Raw genomic sequence first — 18,127 nt, forward strand, 5'->3', positions numbered from 1 at the left:
GTCTTGGTTTTTGTGTAACTTCTAGCATCGACTGTGCTTGTATCTGTGATCTACTTTAGGTATGAGAAGTAGACTAGGAAGCTCTGTATAATACCAGTACACAGTAACAGAATAATTAGCTTCAAACAACTTTCTTCAGTGACTGCATGATATTAATTCATATTCTACTACTCACCTACTGAATTACCCAATTTCACATCCTATAATGAGTCACCCCGAAAAACTCTCCAGGCATTTCTGTTTAGAGACAACCCTTCTTCTCTCATGCATTCTTTCATCTGTTTTCAATTTCTTTCTCAATCTATCCACATCTAACAGTATTTATCTACCATCCAGTTCTTAACTGCCCCTTCAGGAGTATAGTGGCTTGGAGCTAGATTACTTAGTCCAAACATTTAGGGTAAAAGTGATCAATGGCTCACCACTGAGTGGTATTACATGAACAACAAACTCCAACTACTCCTCAGATGTAAGGCCTTACATGACCCATCTGGCTGGACTGCCTCAACCCACCAGCACCAAGTGTTCAATTAGTTATATGATTACCATCTGATGTAGCAAATGGTTAGCTGGACTACAAGAAACATCTGACTCATCATTTAATTCAAAGTCACCTGATGGTATCACCACATCAGGTGAGCTGATGGTGGCATTCCCCCCTCCCCCCACCATAGCAGCACCTTCCATGACTAGCAGCTGCCAGCCATCTACTGTATGTTTTTGTCTTCTTTCCTGCATCTTTTAACTTCCTTATGCTTCTCCCCCAGGAACCTTTTAGGTCAGATTCATCAGTGTAGTTACTGTCACCATGGCTCGTAAGGGTGGTAGTCACTCGACTTAACCATACCACAATTATGACACTGGCAACAGGTCATATCCTTATTCACATAGAGTTTTAGCAATACCTCTTCCTTTGTAAATTATTCTGCCTATTACACCACACTATTTCCTTACATGTTGCTGATGCAAACTATATCAGCAATACAAAGATATTAACAGTAGATAAAAGGGTCTTCAAGAGTAATGTGAAAAATAAATCACTTTGGCAGAAGTGCTATGAAGCCTCTCATGCCAAAGAGAACCTGGGGCGGTATCAAACTACTGTAGAAAGATTTTAACTATGCTAATAAGCCGATACTAATACTGAAGAATCTGAACCCTGTTTTTTTAAGAGTCTTGGACTTCAACCCTTTCTACCCGAGGACATCTTATTAGAGGTGAGTCTTACTACTTCCAGACAATCTCATTCACCTTCGGGAAAACCACTTGTACTGAGAGGATTCATGAACAGAAAGCTATACTGTAAACCACTTTCCCAGTTGGAAAGATCTTTCCTAACCTGAAAAATTCCTTTAGTTTGGTATCATACTTTGAATAGATTCTTGGTTCTATATTAAGTTATGGAGAGACTTTTTGAGTTGAAGGATTAGATATAGTTTCACTAACCCCATAAATACAAGTCACCCCCAAAATGAATACAATACTCTGAAGGCAGCAAGAATAAACCACAAGAAATACCATACATCACTGGATTAAAGGGAATAAAACAGTCTGGAGATGTTAAGACTGGAATTAAAAAGACATCAACAGACATTCCTTACCCTGCCCTAGAGTGGGAAAGGAGGTCCAGATGATGATGATGATGATCAACAGACATGAGGGAATATTGATACTGTAGTCAACATACACCATGGAGAGCCCAACCCACTTCCTCTCATTTCCCTTATCTATTTCTTCAGTCACATCCTTCAAACTGTCCTCACTTAGAAACATATCTTTTCATATCCCAGTTTTTCCTCTATTCATACACTCACTTTCACTTTCCACTTAACTGATATTTCCCAGTTCTTTCTCTTTTGTTTTTCTCTTTCCTACCCTTCATAAAAGTTACTGTACCTCCCTTGTCTACTCTTTTCTGAATGCATTCATGTTCTAATTCATCTCACTCCCACATTTCACATATTTCAGTAGTCCTGGAGAAAGATGCCTTCTCACAGTGGCACCTGTACAGCAAAAACCAGCCAGGTTCAGCTAGAGCGACAATTAAGAGATCTCATTTCCTGTGCTCACCTCCCATTCCTTCCCCAAGATACAAAGAGGGGAATCAGATTTTGCAATACTGCTGTTATTTTTCATTCCATGCCACCCATCTCTTGCTTCACTTTTCACTTTTCTCCATTCTTCCCCTTCCCAGATTATCTTCCTTTTCATCCCCTCATCCCTTCATTTAAAACTTTTTGCACTTCTAACTTAAACCCCTCTCAAAACTTTCTGTATTTCCATTCTTCACTTCTTTCTGAATATTCTCTGCTCCTTCTTCCATAAATCCCTCTCATAATACTGTCTCCCTCTTTCTTGTTTCTCATTCTCCACCTCACTGTGTATATTCTCTGTCCCCTCCTGTCTTTTTTAATCTAAACCCACCCTGTTTTTTCTGCCCCTTCTGCTCTTCTTCCTTAATCCATCTCCTCTGAATATCTCTGTCCTTTCTTGCTTCAATGTGTTTTCCATTTCTTTCTGAATGTTCTCCTTTCCTTCCTTTACAATCCAACCACTCTGTGAATTTTCAACATTCCTTCCATCCTTTCTTCTAAATTTGACTCCTTCTTGAATATTCTCTTTCCTTTCTTGCTTATCTATATTATCATCTCTTTGAATGTTGTCCCTTCCTTCCTTCTTAATCCAACCCCTCTGTGGGTGTTCTCGGCTCCTTCCTTCTTCCCTCTTACATCGAACCCCAATGAATACTGTATACTCTGCCCCCTCTTGTTTATCTAATCTCCACCTCTTTCTAAATAAAACCTCTTTTAGCCTTCTTAATATAACCCCTCTCTGAATTTTGTCAGCCCCTTCCTCCTTGTTCCATCCAACTGCTTACCTGGAAGTACTCCTCAAGGCGTTGTCTGAGGGGGTTGGGTATTTGGTGAAAGCGGATGAATTCCTTCACCCGCATAAACTGTGTGTGGTAGCGCGCCGTTCCTGCATACAGCCGCTGGATGATTGCCGATACATTACCAAAGATGCTGGCATACATCAGTGCTGTGTGGGTGGATCGGAGGTCATATCAGGTACTGCATAGTGTCAGTACATTAACTAAGCTCTTTGAATTCTTGCTGCTACCACATTATCTTAATAGCGTTAAAAAAAACAATGACTTACAGTATAAGGTCTAAGTATCATTACACAGTTTCATCAATTAACTTAGTTTACTTCAAATACCTGTACCATATTTCCCGTCATATAGCATGTTTTGCCACATAACACGCACCCTAGTTTTCAAGAGAAAAATTGGAAAACAACTAAGTCAAGGCCTAGCCTAACAACATGAGGTTGCAGGACTTTCATCTACCATATCACAATGTTTCGTTGGAAATACGGTACAATGCTTATATGTTTGGTGCATTAGTAACATACATAATACTAATACTGGACTGCAAGACAAAAATTACAAATAACATAATATATATTTGAAATCTGTCTCTTGATAAACTGTCAATAGGGAATACTAATATTGGATTACAATAAAAATATGAATAAGCCAACACAACTAAAATACCATAGTTACTTATATGAAAAAGAAACAACAGTGCTGAAAACAATATATGTAAAGGCATAATAATAACTGATTCAGAGACTTTAAGTATGTTGAATAAAATAAATATATCTCACTGCACTGAATGAATCTGTAAGACTGAATAGAAAAGCACACTATTAAGTCTGAAGTCCGCAATACCATTCTTCACTTCAATTCAAGCACTTTACAGTTTTAAATAAGGCATAACAATAATTCATGATGAAATGTAAACCTACACTTAAAAATACTTTCCCTAATCAGGGCACTTTCTAAGAATACATCTAGTCAACGAGGAAATACAGTAGTTATATACACTAAAGGCCCTTGCACACAATCAGTGGGTATGTGTGCTGTCTAAGCATGCAATTCATCAGTTTTGAAGCAGAACAACAGAACACACTATGAACAAAGAAGCAGAAGCAGGAATGGTGTTCCAGTCCATTACATGTACATACTCATTTTCCATCACTTTCCATTTCCATCCTCCAACACCAGAGGTACCCACTGTTCATGTGGATGGGCCTTAATATCACATGAAGTAATCCATACAATTCTACAATACCTTACATCCACATGTTTGTAAATAGCTTCAAGCATAAGACATAGGAATCACTGAATCACCCATCAAACATCTATGCTACCACAAATTCTACTTAAGAAACAATTTTATTACTACATGCTTAAACAGGAGGAGAGGCAAATTCAGCATGCAAAATAATCTAAACTCACATCCAAGAAGCATGACAATAATAGTGAACACTTTTTCGCAGTCAGTGTTTGGGGACACATTTCCGAAGCCAACACTGGTGATGGTGCTAAAGGTGAAGTACATGGCTGTGATGTACTTCTCCTGAATGCATCATCCAAAAATGTGGCAAAAAAGAGAAGAAAAAATAGGGAGAGGTGAAATATTGTGTACCTAAAAACTGGGTAACACAAAAAAGAAAATACATTTATAAAAAAATATACACTGTATTTAAAAAATGGCAATGTATTTCTGAATTCATCAACCTAAAATGTGTAATAAAAAGGTGGGGTGCAATTTCTTATCTTTAAGAATTGGGGGGGGGAAAAAAAGGAGGGGGGGGGGATGCGGGTAACTGGAAAATGGCAATGACGTACTTCACAATTAATCAACCAAAAATACAGAAAAAAAGTGAATTTTCGCACCTTGAAAAACTGGATGTTAAAAAGGAACATGTCAGTAAAATAAAATAATATATAATTGAGCTGTCCAGCCTTATTTACCAATACTACACAAACCAAACTTAAGACCCACCCTTACAATGAGAGCCACATACTTCACTTCTTCCTTCTTTGCTAGGGTCAGAAATCAAGGACTTCAAGGTTAAGACAGAGGAATGTGGTACAGTATTTACCAGGGCTCTTGGTTGGTAAGCCACAGGTCGCAAATGCAAGTATTTTTTCCCTTCGGCGAACAAATTTTACATGCAAGTCGCCTTTTGGCGAGGAGAAAATACATCCACTTCAAAATCCAGTAAACTACAAAATATGTAAATCTCATGTAAATGAACAAAAAATTATTTTGTGATCGATTATGTAAGTCTTTCTTGTCGCCATTGTGAATGTTTAGAACATCATTATATGATTCTAATCATCACCACGTGTAAATGAATAAATATATTTATTGCTCGTAAAATATTTCGGCTCATAGTCAGTTAGGCTACTAATAATTTATCTGGCTCACAAATCTGAAACCTTAGGAGCCTAATGGCTCGCAAACACTGGTGGTTAGCAAGAGCCCTGTTTACAGGTTGGAGCTGTGTAATATCCACAAGTAAGGCTGCTAGATAAAATTCAAAATTAAAAATATATTAAAACTGAAAAAATAAATGCAATGAAAAGAAGCTCTGAAAATTTTAAAATATAAAACTGGAAAAAAAAAGAATGCAAAGATGAGAGGCACTCAGCCAAGTGGGATAATAAAAACACATGCAAAATATGGAACAGTATAATTACACCAAATATAAAGGGGGAAAAATTATCAATTAAATACTGCAAAATGAAATCTAATAAAAATAAACTGCCATGCTCAATACAGGTATCTGAAAATTTGATGGTATCAATAATAAATAATAAATAAAAAATAAAATTGAGAAGTAAAAAAATTTATAAACAAACAAATAAATATAATCCAATAAATTGATGCCACAGTGAAAGTGAATACCAATAATAATAATGATAAGCAACTGGTAAATGGTGTATAGGTGATGTGGGTGTATGAAAATGCAATACATACCTATCACACAAATAAAGAATAAATTAAAAACATACAGACACATGCAACCCAACTCTCAGCCACGGCAGTATTTGTTCTTGTGGTGACTGAGGGCATGAACAGTGACATCTAATGGTATCTGGTTCCTTATACTCATTGTACTTAAACTTGGCTCAGATATTTGTCATTTTGAAGCTTATTTCACCTTGCTCCTTGGAGAAAAAAGGCAATACTACAGCTCTACATACTTCCCACAGTGTGGCACTTCTTCATAACTGGCATCATATTTAAGTGTTAATCCATTTTTACAACTCAACATCCATGATGGAGAGATTGCAATTTCAGGCAAAGTTACAGTAAAGGCAGCATTGTAAATGAAGGTCCCATATTGCACCTGGTACATTATTCTTTTTTCTTACTCTAACTTGGCCTAAAATTACCATCTCTACATCTTGAATGCTGAGTTGTAAGAAGAGACTGACACTCAGTTATGATACTAGTCATGAAGAAACACTACGTAGAGGATACAGAACAGTAGTGCTGTATTGTTTTTTTCTGCCAATAAGCTATGTGAAATAGCTGACAAAAGGACAAAAATCTGGGCCAGGTCAGAGAAAAAGAGTATAGCACTGTGTATGAAGGTAACATCTTATAACAGGTACTCCTATCCTTAGTTTGCACTCTATCTCTTAGCTTTACCCCAAGATGGAGGGAACTCTGATCCTGATTTTGATGTAAAAGGAACTGCATAAGATACTTTGTTCAGTCTAGAGAAGCATGAAGATCAGTCTGTGATGAAACTGTTAAATATGCAGTCTAGAAAAGCATGCGGAACAGTTTGTGATGACACTTCCTTATGCACTCTAGAAAAGCTTTGAACTATCCACAATGCTTCTTTACTCAGCATGACATCCTAGCTATGACTTCCTATCTGCCTGGGATGAGGAAGAATGTAAGCAAAACTATTCTCATAACTGTACCTCACACCATGCATGGAGAAATAAAATGCACAGGCACTGGTCTGCAGTCCTGGCACTAGGATGAAGCTTTTTTTTTTTTTTTAATAACCAGTCAGATAAGAGCAACTCAAACCAGCCAAAACAAGACATTTCAAACTTGTCAAAACAAAACATTTGAACCAAACATGCAGGGAAAAAAAAAAAAAAAAAAAAGGAGCATCCTGAACCAAACCTACTCAGAACAGCAGAACATCTAAAACCAAAAATAAAGAAAAGTGCAGAGCATCCCAAACCAAAAATGCAGATAAGAGCAAAGCATCTCATGTCAAACCTGCTTAGAACAGCAAAGCATCTCAAACCAGTCAAAACAGAGCATCTTACAAGAAATGGGTAAAACAAAACATCTCAAACCAAACGAGCATAAAGAAGCAAACCAGATTTCCGGAAAACACAAGTTCATTTGATGACTGTGCCCAACATACCGCCCCTTTCTTTTCTTTTTTTTTTATAAGCCTTTCTGTAGGCTTTTAAGAGTAGGCACAACTAATAGCTGGATCTTTCTTAAACTTCCTTAGCATATGCTTTTTACAAAAAGAATCTATGGGCATCATTTGCTACTGTATGATATCGAGTTTGGTCAAGAAAAATGCTACATTTACTTAATAATTCTAGATCAACATTACTCATAATTTTACTGGCCAAACAAAAAGCAGAACATGGCACCAAACTTATTTTTCATTGCCATCTTAACCTTTTCTCGAACTTAAGGATGAGTGAGAATTCAGGAAACAACTTATTTTTACATGATGATAACCAAGGTTGAGTGTCTAAGAAAGTCCAACTTCATAAGCCAAGTTGATTCATTTAAATTCATGCAGAGATATTTCTCAAAGCACATGATTTCCACCAACATCCAAATTCACCACCAAAAGATGCTCAGAAAAATAAAAATCAATGCCACTGCAAAAAAACACAACAAACCCCGACCGGCCCAGCCACTCAGCCATACTTACAGCCAATGAGCATGACCAAAATGGTGAAAATCTTCTCTATGTCTGTGTTTGGTGCCACGTTGCCAAAGCCAACAGACGTGAGGCTACTGAAGGTGAAGTACAGAGCTGTCACGTATTTTGCCTGTGGGGCAAGGGGGAGTGATGCTTGGAGGTGGAGATAGTACTCGGTAGGTGAGGGCATAACTAAGTCATATATCAGAGATAAGGATAAAACTGGAGGTGATGCTTGAAAAGTGAGAACTGAAGTGGACATGGTTAGATGAAGTAAAAATGGTCACATATTTTGCCTGGGGGGAAAAGGGGTGGAAGCAATGCTTAGAGGTGACAGTGCTGCTTGTGATGTAAAAACAGAGCTGGAGGTGATGTTTGAAGGTGAAGATGGTACAGTACTTGAGGGCTGAGGACAGAGCTGGAAGTGATATATGAAATGTGAGGATGGAGCCGGAGGTGATACCTGAGACGTGAGGATAGATCTGCTTGGAGCCTGAAGTGGTACTTGAAAAGTGAGGATAATATTAGATATAGAAGGAGAGGTGATGCTTGGAGATCAAGTATGTTTGAGAATGAAGATGGCAAAACAGTTATTACTGTAGTGGAATGTGTGATGATTTGAGAGGGAAGAATAAAATGGTTTCACTTTATCCAACTACAGTTGATTTGTTTTCATCTGACAAAAATTTGTAACCCTTCCAGCTCAACTGATGGCCAGGTACAACTGGATCATTAGGTAGATCTGACCAGTAACCAAGGAGAATCAATCATAACTCACAATTACAGGTCACTGAATCTCATGCAACCACAACTCAGTACAGTAATCCCGCATTTTTTGCGGATTTTTTGTCTACGGTTTTGCCCTCTCGCGGATTTTCTTAGCATTAATAAGTTCAACAAAAATATCCTTGAATATACAGAAAAAAAAAAAAAAAAATGAAATTCCCGCAGCTTCCAATTGTATCGCGGTAAACTCACGCCACCCTCTGTCCCTTTCCCGTGGCCCCTCTGCCAGTGTTACCATATCTAGCATAATTTTATTCTTTTAGCATAATTTTGATCAAATTTTCGAGTCTGGAATATTTTTTTAACATATTAGAAGTTTTAGAATCATTCTAGCATAATTTTGAATGGAATGGAATATTTTTAGAATAATTTTATAAAAGCTACAAATCAGAGAGAGAGAGAGAGAGAGAGAGAGAGAGGACTAAGGTAAGAAGTTTGAATAATTGGTTACTTTCAGTTTGGGCTTGGTTGGGTTGGATTAGGTTAGGTTAGGTTAGGTTAGGTTGGATTAGGTTAGGTTAGGTTTTAGGTTAGGTTCGGTTTGGTTCGGTTAGGTTAGGTTAGGATAAGTTTGAGCTTTGTACTTTACCCATGAAACCTAGGTTTTTCCGATGGATTTTGGTATGATTCATTCGATTTTCAGCTTCATTTCAGTCGGAAATGACCATTTTCTGTGTTTTCCCCCCTCCCTATAACCCCCGATTCCCCAAAGATCCCTCATTATTTCAGGGGATGGGGGGGTTTTCTTAACTCAAAATCTCGTTATTTCCGACGGAAACGATGCTCAAAATCGAACGAATCACATCAAAATCCATCAGAAGAACGTAAGTTTCGTGGGAAAAAGCAGTATGGGTAGATACCGATATTTATCCTCTTACTGTATGTAGGTTCATTTTAATATTTTCATAGTAAACAATACATAATTAATATGTTGCACGAATATGTATAGAATTTTATCATTTAGCTTCAAGTTAGCATAATTCATTTTTTACTTGGAACAAATATGCTCAATCTAGCATAATTTTTTCATTGCCCTAGCATAATTTCGTTGTTTGGATATGGCAACACTGCTCTCTGTCCCGCATTCTTCAGTCCACGCCTGACTGCCTTAGGTGGCTGTTGTGGTTGTAACCACACTATGATATGAGCCTCTTACCTCCCACTTGCTTTCCACATGGCCCCAGGACGTAAGCCAGCCTCACCAAGGGCTAATAATACAATTAGTAAGAACTCCAAAGTGACAAAACGATCAAGTTATGACCTTAGCAGAGAAAATTGTGTTACTGGACAAGCTAAGAAACGACCGTGCGAGTGTTTGCTATCACCAGTTAATGCATCTTTTTATTTTGTACTGTTTTGTTAATAAATGTGTAGATAATTGTGTATTACAGTACGGTGTTACGTTTTCCTTCATAATGGAGTATGTGCTTTCAATCTTGTAAGAAGGTATTTCGGGATGAGTATGGAGGTTTCGGGACAATTCGCAGTCACAACAAACACAAAACAATTCGCCTTCATTAATGAAGATAGCTATGGGTGACGCTAGAATATAATTCAAAGGCGACTACAGCGAGGAAGAAACAAGTTAATTATTGACTAAAGGTGCAACTAATAAATAATATCCAGAACCTACGCTACTGAACATAGACTGCTGGATCCCCCTGAAATATAGTTATCAAAGTATTGATTAATTAATAATAAGTATATTGATGAAAGTATTGATTAGTATATTTATAGAATGGCGGGGAATCGTCCAGGGTGCGAATTGTTCTGAAGGGGAATCGTCCATGTTTTGACGGGGAATTGTCTGACGGCGAATTGTCTCGCAATCAGTATGGACATGGACTGTGTGATGGGCAGCATGGTGGACAAAAGTGCAAGTTTTCAATTGTTAATAGAGTATTCGCGGAATTGACTTTTCGCGGGGGTTACAAGAACGTAACTACCGCGAAATATGCGGGATTACTGTATTCAAGTTATGAAAGAAGCCAGATTTTGTCCAATGAAAACAAACTGACTATACACATTGGGGACAATATGGTACATGATAAAATTTCACTCAATCCCAATCATCCCCACGAATGTTGACCCATGGTACTTGGTTCCATCCACGTCCTTAATTGTGCCCCTGAGTGAACAGTGATAAGGGGGAACAAACATTACCAAAGAATGTTGTCACCCTGAAAATCTGAGAGGAGAGCTAGAGAATTATTTAATGAGGATGGAGATGCGATATGGTATAGAATGTATGCAATGATGAAAGGGATTTGCTCAGCCTTCACCTTTTACATAGCTTGTATGCATAACATGCTTAATTTCATCATTATCTATTTATTATGCCTTAATCTATCTATTCCTGGACACCTAAATCAAGGGGTGTCTATAAACATATCACCTCAACGTCAACCCATCCTCAGCCATTTAGCTGCTCCCCTTCCAACTCATACCTCACTCACTCATATTTCTCTCCAATCCATTCCTTTTTCTAATCCTTGGTCTCCCTCCTCCTCCTCCACCTCACTGACATACACTCTTTTTGACAGTCCCTCATGATGAGGGATATATTTCCACTCCACAAGATAGGACCACAGAATTTCAACACAGGCTGGCTGACAGAAATGCTTTTCACCAAAATGTGGGGACTTGTGTCTGAGAATAAATATACACAACAAAGGCCTAATAACCACAGTTTTAACTCAAATCTAGATACTGCTTTTCTATCAAGTAATGCCCTGTAAAGAAAAATGTAAAAAATAAATAGTGTCTACTGGTGTCCTCGATGTCATTAACAATGAATACCACCAAACATTCAACTGTGTGGTGTCTGCTACATTTCAATGCTACATCATAGTGGCAGCCACAGTAACTGAACAAGTACAAACTGTAACTTTTTAGTGCTTAACATGTAAAGCACTAACTGTATAACATGTAACACTGAAATTCCGATATAAGCTTGTGTTCTACAGTTCTGTGAGCCACACAAGGCTTCAGGCTCATATACTTTTGCTTACTATAGCATAAATTAAGTATACCAGGGAGAAAGTATTTTGGTGGAAAGAGAAAATGGAAGATGATAGCTGTTACATTTGGATTAATCTTCAATAGGAATCCTGATTTAAAATCAGGGAGGTATTCCAAAATTACACTTTCCCCACAACTTATATTGCAAAATTTTAGGAAACTGGAAAATCAGTTTATAAGAACAAGGACACTTTAATGGACAACTGTTTAGCATATTAATCAATACCTGATGGGAAAAAAAAGTTACTACAATATTAAAGTAGTGTATAAGCAATTCTCATTACTGTATTATATCAGGATGTGTTCTAAAATGCTCACAACCTTTTCAATACATTCATCACTGTAAACTGTGGGAAACAACAACAGACTTATAAGTACCACTCAAATTCTGACCAGGCAATTTTTCTGCAATTTTCTGTACACTTTATAGGAAAAACACAAAAAATACTCAGCCATAAAATGTAAATGCAGTACTGGAATTTTAATACAGTAATCCTTCAATTATCCAGACGTTCCATATCCAGACATGCTTCGTATCCAAGCATTACCCCCTGGCTGTAATACGTCAGCATCCGAAATCTTTGTCCGTATCTGAACATAAAATTTCCAACACAGCCAGTTGGGCAGCCTACAAATTAAAAAAGATCGATCAGGCAGCCAGCCAGCCTCTCTGGCTGCACACGAGTAATAGACCCTAACCCACCAGCTGAGCAAAAATGGCCGTCCGCTGCCTCATCAAATGGTCAAAGTTGCCCGGTCAGCTGGATCACTCCACTCAGATGTTCACGGGCATGCGCGGTCATCCTCCTCCCTACCGAATGGTTTAATTCACTGGGCAGACAGGTAGAGACATGGCAATACTGTGTGCACTGGCGGGTACCAAGTGTCCTTTCCCACCATGGCACCTATTTTTCCGCTTTTATCTCTCTTGAGTGTGGATGTCCTAGGCTGAGTTGTAACAACTTTGTCAGCTACCATTGTAGCATTTATGGTGGTTCCCTACCTTCTTCTGGTCTTACTTTTCCTCTGTGACAATCTCTTGCATGCACTGATGGCACTACCACCACCTGAGAAATGAAAGAGGAAGGTTTCAACTCTGGAGAAGAAGCGGGAAATCTTCAGCAAGGTTGGCGAGGGCTCAGGGGCGCACCCAGGAATTTTCTAAGGGGGGGCCCCGTAGTGAGGTGAGGTCAGGTAATCCGATAATTACTGGGAGGTCATATGCAGGTTTAGAGTCAGAGAGCTGCTGGCTCATGTGTTACTCTTTGTTTGTACTTGCCAATTTTTCATGTTTTGCTACTATTGAAATATATATATATAAAATTTTTAAAGGACCCAGAGAGCTAAGGAGGCCCCCCCCCCCCCCGAGTGCGCCCCTGCAAGGGCTGGACCACTTCACGCATTCTGCAGGAATATGATCTGGCCTGCTCAACTCTGTTTGATATCAGGAAATCACAGCCCAAGCTGACTCAGTACAGACAGGACTACAGCAGTGCCACTCGGAAGGTTGTGGTGATGCCCCGCCACAGTCACTGACCAGTCAACCTTGGTTTGGCTGTGCCAACAAAGTGGTGCCAGCGTGCTTGTATGTGGGACCGAATTGAAGGCGGAAGCCAAGAAGTTTGCTTGCCTACACAATCTGCACGGCTTCAAGGCTTCTGAAGGATGACTCTTCCGGTTCAAACTTCGACATGGTCTTACTAACCATAAGGCACATGGGGAGACTTTGGATGCATCAGAGGACAGTGTACAGCCCTTTCGCCAGAAATTGTAGCATTTGATTGAGGAAGAGGGCCTTGCTCTCAGTCAAGTGTACAATGCTGATGAAACTGGCATCTTCTACAAATCCTTGCCCACCAACATCTTGGCAGATCAGAGGGAGAAGACTGTGCCCGGTCGGAGGTTGTCCAAACAGTGTGTCTTGGCTTTGTGCTGAACCAATGCTAAAGGGATGCACCACCTGAAGCCTGTTATTGTTAGACACACAAAACAGCCATGTTGTCTCCGTGGGTTGATGGATGGCTTACCTGTTGTGTGGCACCATTCTGTGAAAGCCTGGTTTACCTGTAAGGTCTTCACAGGTTGATTCCACAGACACTTTGTCAAGGAGGTTATCTGTTATCAAACGAAGGAACTTGGTATCCCTCGTGGCTAGGTGAAGGCTCCCCTGATCCTCCACCTGCACATCAATCAGAGAAGGAATTTGTTGCTGATAACAGTCATATCTGATGCATGTTCCTGCCACCTCACATGAATGCTCTCATTCAACCAATGGACCAAGGTGTGACAGTGGCAACAAAGAGACTGTACCATTGGAGGTTCCTCAATGAGTTGATGGTGGTGTCAGAACGTAAGCAAATGGTAGACACGTGGGGAGCAGGCCTTCAAAAATCATTGGCGTTACAACATCAAGCCTCTGGTGTTCAACTGGGTGAATGCTTGGAAGGAAGTCTCTGTCAAAACCCTCGATAGTGATTGACCACATCTCCTTCAGGGATACGAGGCCTTGCATGACTCTGAAGGATTTGAATTGGATGATTTCCACCTTTGTCTATGTACAGCAGGCAAGGATGTGGACGTTGACAACATGAGGGATTGGTTGGATGACGACAGCAGCAATCCTGGTTATCGGACATTGTCTTATGAGGAGATCACCTCTGCTGTCTCTGCAGGGAAGACAGAGGACAATGACGAAGACCCTGACTTGGAGCACCCCACCACTCCATCACTCCTTTATCTTGGTGTGCTGTGTGCTGGCATAGATCACGTGCCCGAATATGCCAAAAACCCTCACTGCAACAGGGAGTTGGCACCACTACAGCTGGCAGTGGAACTGCGGGCAGTCAGGGCACTGTCATCCTTTGCCAGAATCGCTGCACCTATCGTCAGTCCAAGATCGACTCCTTTTTCAAACCTGTCATCCCCCAGCGTGAGAGCCTGTTCTCTCCACTACCACCTCACTGCCTGTCTTCACTCTTAGACCCATAACTGAGCACTTTGACAGCCACTGAGTCACCATTAGATGTGAGCTTACAGCTATCTTTGGAATCCCCTGAGATGGGCAGGCCTCCATCACCTCGCCACACGTCCCCACTCATCATCCAGCTCCAACAGGTGGAGGAGAAGGAGTTTTCCGATATTTGTTGTTAAGTGATTACGTTAGCCACTAGACCACGTGGGATTACTATACACCAGCTACTGTACAGGCTAGCAGGTTACAGTGCCTGTCCACCATTCACTAGATGGTAAGTACAGTACAGTACTGTGGCTATTAAATTATTTTTGCAACCTTCTTCATTCTTTTTGTGGATTTATTTGTTTATGCATTGTTTTCTTGGTGTCTGGCATTAAATCAGATATTCCCATGTGTGTTTTGAAAGACCGAAGAACACTGCCAAAATTAGGAGGGGTACTGTGCACATACGTAGGATCTGAATGGTACCGTTCCATATCCGGACATCGTCTATATCAGAATGTACCAATGGCTCCATTATGTCAGATAATTGAGGGATCACTGTGTGTAATTTCTTTGTAATATGCCAAAAACTTCATTTAAAAAATAAAATAAACAAGCGATTTGTGATGGGAAATTTGACTATACCAAGTAGGTGGATGGGATGAGACTGGGAGAGGATGTTATTTAGCCTAAAGCCTCTCATAGCAGAGTGATAAGACAAGAAGACAAGAATCCATTAAGTGGTGGTGAGCCAAGATTAGCCTATATGTTAAAGAGACGAGTACAGTATTTAAATAGTGAAGAGAAGAATATGCCAAATGGTGGCGATATGAGAGTCTGCTACATGGTGATGAAACACGAATACATTGAATGGTGATAAAACAAGTATGCTATGAATTGGTGAGATGAGTATGCTATGAGATGATGAGACAAAAGTTTACTAAATGGATGGTGGTGAGACAAGAATAGGGTGATATGACAAGTACTGTATGCTAAGAACAGGTGAGACGAGTAAGTTGATGAGACGATTAAGCTAAGAGGTGGTGAGACAAGAGTACATAAATGAGACGAGTACGCTAAGGGGTGGTGAGACAAGAGTACATTAAGTGGTTCAGGGTTTCAGCCAATACCGCTATCCCCCACTCACAGCCCATCATCATAACGAAGATGGTGAAGACCTTCTCTATCTCCGTGGTGGGGGACACATTGCCAAAACCCACAGACGTGAGGGACGAGAATGTGAAGTAGAGCGCAGTGATGTAGCGGGACTGAAGGACAGATGGGGTAAAAAGAGGAAACTATAAAATACTGAATCAAGAAGTACAGGGGAGGTCCATATACCATACAAGGTGTCGTAGATTTTGACGTGCTGTTTTAATTTCAAGAGATACTGCTATTAATTTTGAGTAAAAATAATTGCCATAACAATGTGAATCCAATTTGCAACTATTATGGAGCTATGCTTACCAATGACCTTATGGGTGAATTATGATAATTTTCACTCATACAGTCACCAGTAATTGTAGCTCTGTAACAGATGAGAACTGGACCATGTTCATTAAGCAATTTTTACTCAATATTGGCCCACGAATTACCTCCAGATCCTGGGACACCCTGTATGCTGCACCGTTCTTGAAACTCAGCTGACAAATTCTCAGGCCCAATGGGAACAGCTCAGTCAGTATTACCAGAGTCTACATTGCATCATTTTATACTTCCTAAAACCCTTTTCATGCTTTACAGTATCTGCTTTTAAATACCCACTGATTGTATAGCTGACTGTTAATATCATAAGGCAGCCAAAATATTTACACTCCTTAAACTAAGCTGTACCCACAACACACACGATATTGCAAGGTGAGTGACAAGGTGGTGAAATATATGGATCATCCAAGCCTCATGACAATGGAAGACAAGCAAAGAAAATACATCCTTCTCCTGATGCTGCATTCATCCACTGAAAGGCAAGCATCAGCAGTAACATCATTAAAGACTACATGAGCAATCTGCAGATGACCTTTTCTTTAATAATGCATATGGTAAATATTCCTGTACTAAAATATATAATCTACTTATGTAACCAAATGTAAAGATAAATTACAAATACAGTAATTATCCTGGAATAACAGATAATTCAAATAACCACTGCTAACAGATTTACATAATGATAACCACAACCCAATCTCAAACAAACACACACACACATTTATTCTAAGGATCTACACATACAGTACATCTACTCATCTTTCATCAAAATTTAGTACAGTAGCTATAATAAAATACTAAATCTTAAAGCCTTTGATTATAAATTTGGCATGTTAATACTGATACGCCTAGGCTTCTCCCAGCTAAGCCATTTATCGATGGCATAATATTAAATGGCATATCTTCATTTGTTTCTGAGACCTACCAGTCCACAAGCTACTTCATACCTTCATCCATACACATTCTTTTATCATCCCATTATACAAATACCATCTCAAACTACCAAGTATTCAGTACCATACTTTCATACTGTACACAGAAACATTTCTCGTTCATCGTTATCTTGGCCATTTTTCCTGCACAATGCTGGGGTGAGGCAGGAACTGGAAAACAAAAAACAGAAGGTATGAAGTGGGAAAACTATGAACAGCATGCCCTGTGAAAAGGGCCACACATTCATTCACACACCATTCAAGCACAAGGAATCCTGGCTCCTTAGAATTCCAAACCACCAACATCTTCAACTTACTCTTAGACTAGGCCCTCCTGTGCTATTGCTGTAGTAGTACTGTCTTGTGGCATTTGCTAGGTGATCCAACCACCCAATTTTGTGAGGCAGGCCTGGTCGTTCGGCATTACCTATTGCATACCTGTGAGGGACAGACATGGATGTGGGGTAAGATGATCAAATAAAATAAAAAAAATAAAAAAATAAAAAAAAGTGAGGGGTGGAGGGGGTGAGTTCACTGCTAAAGACAATATTTCTCTGGTTGGAGATTGTACACATACAGCAGGGGACAAAAGTTTGCCTAATTCTTTCACTTCTTTTATCCACCTATTTAAAGCCAGATGCCTTAACCCCATAAAGAGTCAACTCAAACAACTCGCCTCCATGTCACCCTGTCCTCTCTCATTTGGCTGCCCGTCCTCCAGTTCACATCCTCCTCTCTCATTACTCCATATGTTCACCTCATCCTTGGTCTCCCCCTCATCTTCTCATTTGACCTATAGTGTCTACTATTCCTAAGCTCAGGGAGCCTAGGTTTGTTTCTCTGCCCAAATACCCATATATAGAAAGGCTTATCTACTTCTTGGAAAAAATACTTACCTAACATTAATCACTTCAGTCCTATGTTGCTCTGATTTCACTCAAGCTACTTTTTTTTTTTCCTAGCTTAAAAAGGACATATATAATTGGCTGAGATATACAGGGTGACACATATATAACGGCCCTTATCCGTTCTGTTGGGATTTCCCCATGTTTTAGGGACAGTTCTGTCAATGTTATCAAAGTCTAACCATTATAATTTACTCATTTCCTACTTCCTCTGCCTCACCCATGCTCACACAGGCAGACTAAGCCATCCCAGTAACACACGTCAT

The 18,127-nt window shown here is 39.6% G+C and overlaps 1 protein-coding gene across 1 annotated transcript in view; it reads right to left on the reverse strand.

Moving 5' to 3' along the window:
* sei (potassium voltage-gated channel seizure) overlaps window positions 1-18,127 on the reverse strand; it is a 362,440-nt gene that overhangs the window by 188,748 nt on the left and 155,565 nt on the right. Inside the window, exons 8-10 of the mRNA XM_080285287.1 lie at window positions 17,274-17,394; window positions 7,786-7,906; window positions 2,879-3,039 (exon numbers count right to left, since the gene is read on the reverse strand). Coding sequence (XP_080141413.1) covers window positions 2,879-3,039; window positions 7,786-7,906; window positions 17,274-17,394 — 403 coding nt within the window. The remainder of the gene's footprint in view (window positions 1-2,878; window positions 3,040-7,785; window positions 7,907-17,273; window positions 17,395-18,127) is intronic.

The sequence above is a fragment of the Coenobita brevimanus genome, chromosome 105 (assembly GCF_032717465.1).
Source record: "Coenobita brevimanus isolate Jiangsu-jjx chromosome 105, ASM3271746v2, whole genome shotgun sequence".
Lineage (NCBI taxonomy): Eukaryota > Metazoa > Arthropoda > Malacostraca > Decapoda > Coenobitidae > Coenobita > Coenobita brevimanus.